This window comes from Trichechus manatus, unplaced genomic scaffold (genome assembly GCF_000243295.1).
Source record: "Trichechus manatus latirostris isolate Lorelei unplaced genomic scaffold, TriManLat1.0 scaffold00021, whole genome shotgun sequence".
NCBI lineage: Eukaryota > Metazoa > Chordata > Mammalia > Sirenia > Trichechidae > Trichechus > Trichechus manatus.
Genome location: NW_004443957.1, coordinates 11,889,616 through 11,902,086, shown reverse-complemented (window position 1 = coordinate 11,902,086; position 12,471 = coordinate 11,889,616). Strand labels below are relative to the sequence as shown.

Here is a 12,471-nt window from a genome sequence, read left to right as displayed (position 1 = left end):
ATGTTTACAATTATAATTAATTAGAAGATCTATGCCCATGTTTATAAATTGGCATGGCCCCAAGTTGGCCTTCTGGACTCACTGGTCCATAGACACCAAGGCCTGGAAGCATTACTAATATGTGGCCACCTCCCTTAGCTCACAGGCACACATGGGGCCTGTATGTATTATTTTCATAACCTAGTTTTAATTTATTTTAAGCCTTTATGAAGACTGAGGTTGGTTCCTTCAGAGGTAGAACTTCCTTGCATTTGGCCTTGGGGCTCCAGTAATCGCTGCTTTTGCTTTGCCCTTTGCCCCTCTCCCCATTAGCTCTCTGTAACTACCCACCTGTCCAATGCACCCCTCATTCTGGCCTCAAACAACATCTCTTCAGGAAACTGTCTCTGGTCACTTCTCCCACACTGATCTCTGTTCACCTTAAGAACATCTATTAAATTTAAAATCAGTGATCTCCAGTTTAACACATAAAAATGGACTGCCTTGCCCTGTCCTTCAGTTTCATATATATTAGTCTATAATCTTCTCAAGTAGATTATAAGCCCTATGAGAACTGAGATCACGTTTTATATTCTGAACCAATTCTTTAAAGTGTTCTAAGGTGCATCTTGGGGAGAAAACAGAAAAATCATCTATTTGGGCTGCAGTCTGGCTGGCAATTTCTTGCAAGGGAACTTTCTCTGGAGTTTTATTAAATGTAAAGGAGAGAAAGATGAAAGGTAATATGGTGACTCTTCAAGAAGAATAATTGAACAGCAAATGGTGACATGCTGTTCTCCAAGCTCAAGAAACACAGACAAAGTATCGACATAAACGGCAGCGAAAAGTCAGACTCTTGGAAGAATTTTTGACCAAAACTGGTGAGATTAATTAGGAATTCATTATTTATATCCTCTCTACTTCCAAAGGAGAGATGCCACTAATAGAGGGAGGCTGTGGCATCAACTACTGAAATGAGAGTCTGGAAATTTGACTCTGGAATTAGCTTAGCTTTAAATTACTGTGTATAATTCGGCATATTATTCCCATACTTTAAGTCTCATCTGTGAAATCAAATAATCCCATTGACTGTTATGAGGATTAAATAGGCATGTATATATTCTGAAAGGCCACACCCTTGAAAACCCTATGGAGCAGTTCTACTCTGCACATATGGGGTCGCCAAGAGTCGAATTAGACTTGACAGCAACTAACAACAACAAAATAGATAGATAGAGATATATAGATAGAGATATGTGCACACACACATATACGTATATACATATCTATCTATCTGTCTATGTACATACTGTTAAATGCTCTACGAATGTTAGGAATTCTCTGGAGTCTATAAACATTGGATAAATTCTCACCTAAATGTGATTTTTATTTACCGAAAATCATAGGGAAACTTAGATTATGCATTATAACATTTTAGAGCTGAAGTTACAGGAAGGCCAACTGTTTATCAGCCATAGCTGCCCAAAAGGACATAGGCTCCTCCCAGCGGTAGAATGTTCCCAGCCTTGCCATTTGTATTACAAAGTGGGAATGCAAACCTGGATGACCTCACGCTCACTTCTGCTCTTGAGATTTTATTACTTCCTTCGTATTATTCCCTTGGTTGATATTCAAGACCCCATTTTTCAGAGGAAGACAGAGTTGTTCTGAGAGATCAGGTCAATTAGAGTTCTCACAGATAGTACAAGACAGAGCCAGAGGATCAGAAGTCACATCCCGGCCACTGTGGTTTCTTTAATCCACGCTGACACAGGCCACGAACGTATTAGGCTGGCTACATTTGCTGAGAAATTACTGTAGACCTATGAGGCACTGAACCAAAGACGGTTCCTGTGATTCCCACATGAAGGTGCATCAAAGTGAACGTGGGTCTGGGCATGGGGTGCCCAGCCTGGTGGGAGGCAGGCCCAGGCCTGGCCTAGCTCCTCCCAGTTCCTCCATGCTCAGTCCTGACAGCTCCGGGCCAGGCATGGAGTCCTGTCTGCCGGGAGTTTTCTGCCCTCAGGTTCTCTTCAGAAATCTGACAGGCTCAATAAAGGCCCAGTGCTGATGGAGACCAGAGGGCTCTAAGTTCTCCCGGCAGCCCTGATGCTGCCTCCACTGACACAATGGGGCCGGCTGTAATCACATTACACCCTCGTCTTTCATAATTACCCTCTTTCTCCAAGTGACAGAGCATCCCAATGTCAGGGAGGAAACTATTTTTAAACTAATTCTGACTGGGGAAAAAAAAAAGGCACTCAAAAAGAATGTCATTTTCCACACATAGGATTCTGGTTTATAAATCACCCCTAGGGACAGAGTTGGGACTAAGGTCGGCAGATGCTAAAAATCCAGAGCACCAACTGCCACCCCTGGAGATCACCTCTCCCTACTTGCCCAATAACCTACACATTCATTTTTTTCTGGGGTGTTTGTTTCTGAAGTCCCTCTGCTCCATGCTCATCAATACCACCCCCTCTCTGACTCTAAGGGGTAAAAAATGGTGTGGTTTCAATTTGAGTGACTTCTGGCTATTTCTCTTCCTCTTCTTCCCCTCCTCCCTTCCCCTCCTCTGAGTCCTTCTTCCCACTGCTACACCCCAGGCTCCTTGAGACCAGTTTTCCTTTTCTTTCTCCTCAGTATCTGTGAAAAGGTAATGGCTCACAGGATGTTTTTCAGACTTAGAAAAACTCTTTAGGGTGAAGAAATAAAGCAAGAAGAGGGCATGTGGGGGGAGGGAAAAGGAAGGAAAAGCCACTTAAGAACAACTTTAGATGGAGGCAAGAGCTTCAGCCAAGCTGGGGTGACCAAGGCTTTCCCAGCAGGTCTCCTTAGAGAGGTGTGACCACCTCATTAAGGCGGCACTAAATCAGCCTTGAAGACGATCCTGTTATCCACCTCTTACAAATTATCCTGAGACACCTCTGGTGCTGACCATGATTATTATATTGATAAGGAAGCTGGAGTGGAGGAAATGAATCAATGGACCTGCACGGATTTCTTGAGTATCAATCTATCAAATTACTGCAACTGTCTTGCACTATCATTCATAGGGTCATTAGCTATCCGTCTTGCTCCCAGATGTTAGTATATCATTGAACCCTGGGTATGTTATCTGCCCCTCAGGTTTATATGTTCTCGTTCTACCTGTAGAAGCTTTGTCTGTTTCCTTTGCCAATGTGGCGAGCTTCCAGTTTTTCTTCCTCATCTTCTTTCCTCCTCTTCCCTCCTTCCCTGCTTTCCTCCCTCTTCCCTCTTCTCCCGCTGCCACTTTATCTCTTTGACGGGCCCATTTTGGCTCTAGTCCTGGAGTCTTACCAGTTCTAGTCTGATGACTTGTCTAAGAGATGGAGAGGTAGTGAAAGGAAGAGAGGGAGGCTCTGTCAGTCCCCTCAAACCTCCTAAAGTCTGGGCGTCACCTTTGGAGATGTAGATTCTTGGCTCTGCCTTAGAAATGTAGCCACCACCTTATACCAAAGACAGAACATGTGTCTCAGAGTAGCTGGGTCCCTTCTAAAGAAGACAAACGTGTTAAATGCAGCACTCCTGAACATACCACAGAATTTAGGCCAGACCTTCCTTATGGGAAGCTACAAAAATCTGCACAAGTACATCAGTCCACACCAGCACTGCTGAAAAGTGCCGGAGGAAGAGACCACCTGCAGAACAGTGAGCATTCTTTGCAATAAGAAGGAACAGGAGGTGGAGAGAGAGAATGAAAACAGAAAAAGAATCTTTCAGGGGCACAAGGAACAAAAGCCTATTTGAGAGAATTACTAAGTGACATTAGCATAGCAAAACGAAGGGCACATTTATCAAGTAGGCATTTAATAAGTGTTCGTTTCATTTCCCTTCCCCCTTAGCAGGCTTCAGATGAAGTGAGAAAAATGGAGCTCTCATGCCGTTCATCCCACCCTTTCTCTCTGCCTTCCCCCAGAAAAGCAACTGTAAGCCAAATGGAGACACAAGAGAGAAGCAGAGAGGTCTGTTGTATAGTTAACAACGGCTTGTGACTGGCAGCCACTCCTCACTGGGCCTGGTGGGGACATGCCAGAGGGAGCTCAGAAGAGTAAGGAAGCCAGAGGCAGCCGGTAGAGGCCTTGGTTTTCTCTAATTGCTGGCTCAGTGGGGAATTGTCCTGGGAAAGGGCAGGCTTAAAAAATGTCCCTCCACTCCTCCAGAATTGTGGTTTACTGGTTTAGAATTCGTCCTGATTCTTTGGGACACAGTGGAGGCTGAGCCTTTTTAAATGAAGAGCCATCAGAAAGGCCTTCCCTCAGAGGGAAGAGACTGAAAGCAATTTCTGAGGGAGTAGCCTGGATTAGTAGAGAAAACAGTAAGCTAAAAGCCATCGCTGACAGAAAGTCCTAAATCTGAGCCCAGGAGAGGAGAGTGTTGATTTGTAAAAGCTCTAAGCCTTTTTATGAGAAGGTTATGTAGCCACTAAATAATAAAGTTAGCTGAAAAACAGCAGTTAAGAGCATGGACTACAGTCAGGAAGATCTGGGTTCAGTCTTCACTCGTCTACTCATTAACTGTAATCTTGGTCAAGTTCCTTGGCCTTCCCTGAAGCCCATTTTCCTCATCTCAAATAATGGAAATGGAAAGAAGACCTGCCATCATGACAATATCCAGCAGGTGCTCACAATAGAGCCCTACTGGTTGTCTACAACAGGTACCTGTTCTTATTGATTGTTGCCCAAGCCATGTTGTTGTTGTTAGCTGCCATTGAGTCAGCTCCCCGCACATGATGACCCCATGCACAACAGAACAAAACACTGCCAGGACCTATGCTATCCCCATTACAGGTTGCCGATCAGACCACTCTGATCCATAGGCTGATTTCACTGGCAGATTTTCAAAAGTAAATTGCCAAGCCTTTCTTCCTAGTCTGTCTTAGTCTGGAAGCTCCGCTGAAACCTGTTCAGCATTATAGAAACACAAAAGCTTCCACTGACAGATGGGTGGTGGCTATGCGTGAGGTGCATCGGCCAAGAATTAAACCTAGGTCTCCCACATGGAAGGCTAGAATTCTACCACTGGACCATCACTGCCCCAATTGCCCAGGCCATGCCAGTGTTAAATATCTTGACTGTCACTCCTCCCTAGTTTATTGGGTTGTTGTGAGGAATAAATGAGATAATATGAGGAGAGTGCTTAGCTCAGTGCCTGGTAAGTACCCAGTAAATATTAACTACTGGTATTGTAGTGGGGAGACTTTTCAAAGACCACAAAAGACCACGAATTTATAAAATATCAGTAAAGAAGGACCTGAACATTCATTTTAGTCCAATCTCTAATCTGATGCTTGAAAACACCTCTTCAGATTCTCACTGAGTAGTCTTTGGCTTGAACATGAACACCTCTAGTGACCAGGAACTCACTACCTGTCATGATAGTCCATTCTGTGGTTGTGTAGCTCTCACTGTTCAAAAAGTTATCCCTTATACAGAGTCAAAACCTGATTTCCTCACTGGGTACAGACTACTTCTCTGGGACCTTCTGCCATATGAGAAAAGTCCAATCTCTTTGACAGCCCTAGCCCTTCAAATACTTGTATTTATTGAACAATCATATTATTGCACATATCAGAGTTTTAGTCAATGCATTTTCTTCTGTGCAGAATGAACTTTAGCCTTCTCTAACTAGAGAATCTATTAAAAGTCAATTTAGTATCATCTCCTGATAGAGTAGATTATGCTGTGGGAAAAAGAAATCCCAAAATCTGTGCTTCAAAACCCAAGGGTTATTTCTCTCTCATACTACACATCCATTGTGGATCTGCAGGGGGCCTCTGTTCATTGTAGTCACTCAGAAACCCAGGTTGATAGGGCAGCCACCATCTTGAACATTGCCAGTCACCATGGAAGAGAGAAAGTTCTGGAGGTCTCCCATCAGCCAGTAAGTGCGTGAGCCCCGAAGTGACACACACCACTTCCTCTCATAAGTCATTGGCCAGAGCTAGTGACACAGCCTCACACGGCCAACAGAGAGTCAGAAAATGTACTCCTACCATGTCCCTGGAAAGCCAGGCCAGAAATACTTGGCAAATAGCGCTGATGATTACCCATCCCCTTTGTGTAGCTTTCCTTGCTGAGCTGTGAGGATCACCATCAGTCCTCTTAAAGTCGAAGTTCTTACAGTGGTTTACAAAGCCATATGTAATCTGGCCCCCACTGCTTCTCTGACCTTCTAGCATCTGCACCCTCACTCACTTGTGCCCAGCCACTCTGTCACTCAACCTCACCAGGCCTCCACCTGCCTGGCAGCCTTTACCCTTGTTGTTCCCTGTGTCTGGAACTTGCTTCCTCAGCCATCTGCCTGGCTCCTTACCTCAGCTGTAACCTTATCAGAGAATCCTTCCTTGACCATGGGCTATAAAATATCACATGACCCTCTATCCTGCTAACTCCCTTTCCTCCCTATTATCTTCTTGCATTTTTCTCCACAGCAGTTATCACTTTCTGATGCACACACATAAATGTATGTTAGAGTATCATATATTAAATATCATATATGTGTTAGATATTATATTTGATATACATAATTATTTTTGGTTATTTATATTGTCATACATACACACTTGAATGTAAACTCTATGAATAAAGGGACTGGCATATAGTAGGTACTCGATAAATATCTTTCAAATGAATGAATGATAAAGTGATGACTGTACTCTTTGAGTCTTCACTTTTCTGAACCAAAATGCTAAATTCTTCCCTCTTACATGATAAGATTTTGAGTCCTTTCAACATCCTAGCCACCCAGAAGTGATCAATGAATAGTGCAGAGCAGAACTCCTTGGCTAACCTTTATTCTATATTTTAATTAATAAAGGCTAGGACTAAATAAGATTTTGGAAGTTACAAAAATCACACTGTTGACTGACTCATATTAAGTTTAGTAACCGACTAAAATCTTACGTATGTTTTCACACATAAAACTGCACCTTTCCCTCTCTATATAATTTTGTAGTTGTTGCTCTGGAACTAAGTGTAGGATCTAACATTTTTTCCTCTTAATTTTTCTGTCATTTTTCTTTCTTTTCATTTGTTGTTGTTGTTAAATGCTGTCAAGTCAGTTCCTACTCATAGCAACCCTAGGTACGACATAACAAAACACTGCCTGGTCCTGGGCCATACTCACAATCATTGCTATGTTTGAGCCCACTGTTGCAGCCACTGTGTAAATCCATCTTGTTAAGGGTCTTCCTCTTTTTCACTGACCCTCTACTTTACCAGCCATGATGTCCCTCTCCAGGGACTGATCCCTCCTGATAGCATGCCCAAAATAGGTGAGATGAAGTCTTGCCATCCTTGCTTCTAAGGCGCATCCTGGCTCTACTTCTTCCAAGACAGATTTGTTTGTTCTTCTGGCAGTCCAAGGTATATTCAATATTCTGCGCCAACATCATAATTAAAAAGCATCAACTCCTCTTCAGTCTTCCTTACTCATTCTCCAGCTTTCACTTGCATATGAGGTGATTGAAAATACCATGGCTTGGGTCAAGTGCACCTTAGTCTTCAAAGTGATATTTTGCTTTCTAACAGTTTAAAGAGAAGTCTTTTGCATTGGCCAGGAATTAAACTAGGGTCTCCTGCATGGAAGGTGAGAATTTTACCGCTGAACCACCACTGTGCTCAGCTCGAAAATCCTTGGCTGCCTATTTTTAGCTTTAGTAGGGTTGTGCAGAGCCCTGGGGCCAAGGCCCAGGTCTCAGAAGTTCTCTTGTTCCTTGGTTTCTCTTGCAGATTCCCACAACTCCATGCTGTGTGCTGCAGGCTGGTCTTGAACCCAGGGCTCTGGCTAAGAGCATGGGGGCAGACAGGGAAACCATGGTCCTGAAGAACATGCTCATTGGTGTCAACCTGATCCTTCTGGGCTCCATCGTCAAGCCATCAGAGTGTCAGCTGGAAGTCACCACGGAAAGGGTCCAGAGGCAGGCAGTGGAGGAGGAAGGCAACATGGCCAACTACAACACATCCAGCAAAGATCAGCCCATGGTCTTCAACCATGTGTACAACATTAACGTGCCCCTGGACAGCCTCTGCTCCTCAGGGCTGGAGGCCTCTGCTGAGCAGGAGGTGAATGCCGAAGACGAGTCTCTGGCTGAGTACACGGGCCAGACCTCAGATCACGAGAGCCAGGTCACCTTCACCCACAGGATCAACCTCCCCAGAAAGGCCTGCCCTTGTGCCAGCTCAGCGCAGGTGTTGCAGGAGCTGCTGAGCCGGATTGAGATGCTGGAGAGGGAAGTGTCAGTGCTGCGGGACCAGTGCAATGCCAACTGCTGCCAAGAAAGTGCTGCCACAGGTAGAGTCTCGGGGACTTGAAGCGTGGTCTCAGGAGGGGAAAGAGAGGGCCGCCGAGCAGGGAGGGAGAGTGAATGAGAGCAAGCAACGCACAAAGAAATCTGGCATCTCTTCTCACGGTCCACGGAAAAAAGCGCCCCAGTCTGTAGCTTTGTGTTCCTATGTCTCTAAGATTTAAATGCAGTCCTTCCCCAGGGATTCAAGTCAGGGATTCTCGACACTGCTTAGCCAGTTTGAAATACATTAATTTGATTTTGGGGGGATGAGTCAGGTGATGGTACTTCAGTTCAGCAGAGCAACTTCTGTGGTGAGCAGGGAATTTGATGTGTCTGCATTCATCTTTGGTGTTCACAGGCTGCTGAACTGATATCTATCCATGTTAACCTGAGGGACTAGAGAATGCAGGCGCTCTGTTCACTCAGTCGCAGCCTCTCTCCCATCTGTGTAAATGATAGTCATTAAGGTCTCAGAGGACCTGTCCTATCTTCTCCAGCAAGATGGAAGTTTTATCCCCTAGCTCCTCCACACACATGTGCATGCATATGCACGCAAACATGCACACACACCACACATGCACACACACGCACACATGCACACACACACACGCACACATGCACACACGCACACATGCACACACCACACATGCACATACATGCACACACCACACATGCACACACACACCACACATGCACACACCACACTTGCACACACCACACTTGCACACACATGCACACACACGCACACATGCACATACATGCACACACATGCACACACACGCAGAGCTTATCCAACCCCTATCCTCTGAAGAGCCTGAATATTCAGAGGATTTTCCTCTAGCCTCACCCACCCCTTAACTAGTAACATTTGTGAACGATTATCTTTACTTCTCTGAAAGAAGTGATTAAGTCTTCAGAGTCAGACTTCCTGAGTTCAAATCCTGACTTTCCTACTTACCAACTTTGTGGCCTAAGCAAGGTACCTTCCTTTCCCCATGTACAAAATGGTGGTAGAATAGAACTTTTGAATATAAAAGTCTCTATTCAGAAGAGAGTTTAGCTTCTAGTTAGCACCATATATGCGATAGCTCATCAGTTGGCCCACCACTAAGTAGAAATTGAGTCTATCCCCTTTTGTGTCCTTAGCTTTTCTCAGCAAAAGTATATCTTAAACTCATTCAATTTCATTCTTCAGTGAGAAGAGGACTTTTTCTTACTACCTTGGGTTCAAGCTTTCATGCCTATAGGGCCCAATATCTCAAGGCTTTCACAGGATGCATGTAGGCATATCAGGGATGGAATTTTAACAGAACTTGGGTGATTGGCATGTCCAGAGAGATATCAGACATGCTCATTCTGAGACGCCAAAACGATGGGCAGTCTTTGAGTAGTGGAATATTTCCTGGGTTTTTCTCACCTCCTTTTTCTCCCCATAAGCAAATCCATAAATAAACAATCTGAAGAATAGAAGAATGAGTCCAGTTGTTCAATCTCCTGTTCTCCAGCGAGAACTGTCAGGTCAGTTCACCTTTTCAATGGAGCTGGAGAAGAGAGGAAGTCATAGGTTTCCATGGACAAGGACCCTTTGCTGCTCATGAAGCCAAGTGGCTTCAGTAAATGGGTTTTTTACCAGCCTCCCACCGAGCTCCCTGGCAAACATGGCAAAAATCTACAGGGAAAAAGCTGTGTTAAGCAATGTCAGTGTGGTATTATTTCAGGCTATGGGAGGCTGTGTCAAGTGGTGGAATTTAACAAAGATATAACTCACCTGACTTCATAGCTCAGGGCCAAGTACAGAGAAGTATGCTGAGCAGGTACGCAGTTTGTGTTGTTTAATAAGTTTGTATGAATCATGCTAGACAGATAAATTAGCCACTATAGTTATATTGTGGTAAGGGCTAGGACAGAGATATGCATAGAATTCTAAAGGGATCCCAGCCAACAGTAACCAAATGAGACTGAGGTTCCAGGAAGCCTTTGAAGTGACTCTAGCGCTGAGTTTGATGAATGAGCAGCGTTAGTTAGGTGGCAGGAAGGAGAGGGAGTCGGGTGGGTCTGTAACACAGGACCTTCTTCTTCGGAGCAGACTGTCAGTGCTCAACCCACATCCCCCTGATCCCTTCTACTCCCACAGCCAACACCTGTGTGTCTTTGCCAGAGGGCTGTTCTTGGGCTACCAGAACCTTCTTGTCCTGCCAGAAGAGAGAATAGAAGGGTGTGGGAATTTACATTCCCCCAGGGACAGACCTTAATCCATGAGGAAATGTGGCCTGCACTATTTCCAGAGATCCAAGACAGAACCCAAGTTACTGTCCATGGAACTTTCCCTAATAATGCACCCTGGCTTGTGTCCCTTCCCTTCCCACTCTTCTCCACTTCCTTCCCTACCAGTTCTCCCTCTTCCCCCGGAAATGCTTTCCAATAAGTCACTTTCACACAAATCCTCATCTAATGTTTACTTCTAGGGAACTCAACCTAAGACACCTTGAAGGTGAGCTCCTGAGCCAGGTCTCCTTCATCTTTGCTCCCACTATGCCAGGCACAGGCAACCCATATGAGGTGAAAATACTTATTAAATTGAATATGTACCAAACTTAACTCTCAGCAAAACAAATCTGATCAGAGAGTGAGGAGAGGTCTCTGCCCATCCTTCCGCATGCACCATTGCACAGGAGCTGTCCCTGCTGCCCTTTGACCTTCTCCTTGACTATTCCAGGACAACTGGACTATATTCCTCACTGCAGTGGCCACGGTAACTTTAGCTTCGAGTCCTGTGGCTGCATCTGCAACGAAGGCTGGTTTGGCAAGAACTGCTCGGAGCCCTACTGCCCCCTGGGCTGCTCCAGCCGGGGTGTGTGTGTGGATGGCCAGTGCATCTGTGACAGTGAATACAGCGGGGATGATTGCTCTGAGCTCCGCTGCCCAATGGACTGCAGCTCCCGGGGGCTCTGTGTGGACGGGGAGTGTGTCTGTGAAGAGGCCTACACAGGCGAGGACTGCAGCGAGCTGAGATGCCCCGGGGACTGCTCGGGGAAGGGGAGATGTGCCAACGGTACCTGCTTATGCCAGGAGGGCTACGTTGGTGAGGACTGCGGCCAGAGGCGGTGTCTGAATGCCTGCAGTGGGCGAGGACACTGCCAGGAGGGGCTCTGCTTCTGTGAAGAGGGCTACCAAGGCCCTGACTGCTCTGCAGGTAGGAAGGGGAACTCTCTGGGGCGTTTGGCAAGGGAGGCTTAGCAAGCCAGTTGGAGGTGGGAAGAGAGGTGGAAGGGAAGGTCAATTTTAGGGAAAATGGTTCCCAATGGGGTTGTACTCATTTGCTTTCCACGAGAGCTGATTTCTTGAGCTAATCACTGTATCGACAAGGCAAATTAAAGGGGAGAAAAGGACAAGTATCAGAAAAGGTCAAGTTAATGAAGCCCTGGAATAAAGGCAATGGTAATAATGATGATAACTTTCCACTGTGCTTGGGTGGCAGGGGAGGGTGGAGAGTCAGGCCATGGGAGGCCTTCCTCTAACTCAGAGGGACTTTAAGAGCTCCACCTGCCCCAAATCATCTCCCTCACCTGTTGCCATGTTCCAGGGACACCTCCTTTTATAATGCTACTGTGTGAGATGGTGGGTAGTCCGTAAAGCACTCTGGTTATCCAGGAGCTTACAGACTGCAAGGTGTTATTTAATTCATGCAATGACCTAATGTGTCCATATAGAGAAAAGCATTCGTAGGCAAGGAGTTAAATATAAACAGGAATCAAGTATTAAAAGCATCAAGCAGCAACTCACGTTTTAACAATTAGTTCAGAATATTAAAAGGACATGACTCACTTTGTTCCAGCTAATTATATAGCACACTGGAACCAACCGCATAGATAGTCGACACTGGTAAACTGATAGAAAGTTGATATCCTAAAATGAAGATCCAAATCCAGCAGTGGGAAAATACCAATATATCACTTATGATTCTTTTCCCTAAAAAATTATATTATTTTCATCATTTCATTGTTGCTCATTATCTTCTGACTAAATCAATGACAATTAACTGATATATCTTGTTTGTGTTTTTAACAAGACAGATTAAGAAATTGATCCTTTCCATTTAGGGTTCAGTCTGTAACAATAGGCCCAGAATGTCTATTGGGAAGATTTAAAATAAACATTTTTTAAAATGACAACAACAACAA

General features: G+C 44.9%; 1 protein-coding gene across 2 annotated transcripts in view; it reads left to right on the top strand.

Moving 5' to 3' along the window:
• TNR (tenascin R) overlaps window positions 1-12,471 on the top strand; it is a 497,374-nt gene that overhangs the window by 406,034 nt on the left and 78,869 nt on the right. For both annotated transcript variants that reach the window (XM_023728058.1, XM_004372844.1), the window contains exons 3-4: window positions 7,734-8,295; window positions 11,007-11,483. In XM_023728058.1, the coding sequence (XP_023583826.1) occupies window positions 11,403-11,483 (81 nt within the window). In that variant the 5' untranslated portion in view covers window positions 7,734-8,295; window positions 11,007-11,402. The remainder of the gene's footprint in view (window positions 1-7,733; window positions 8,296-11,006; window positions 11,484-12,471) is intronic.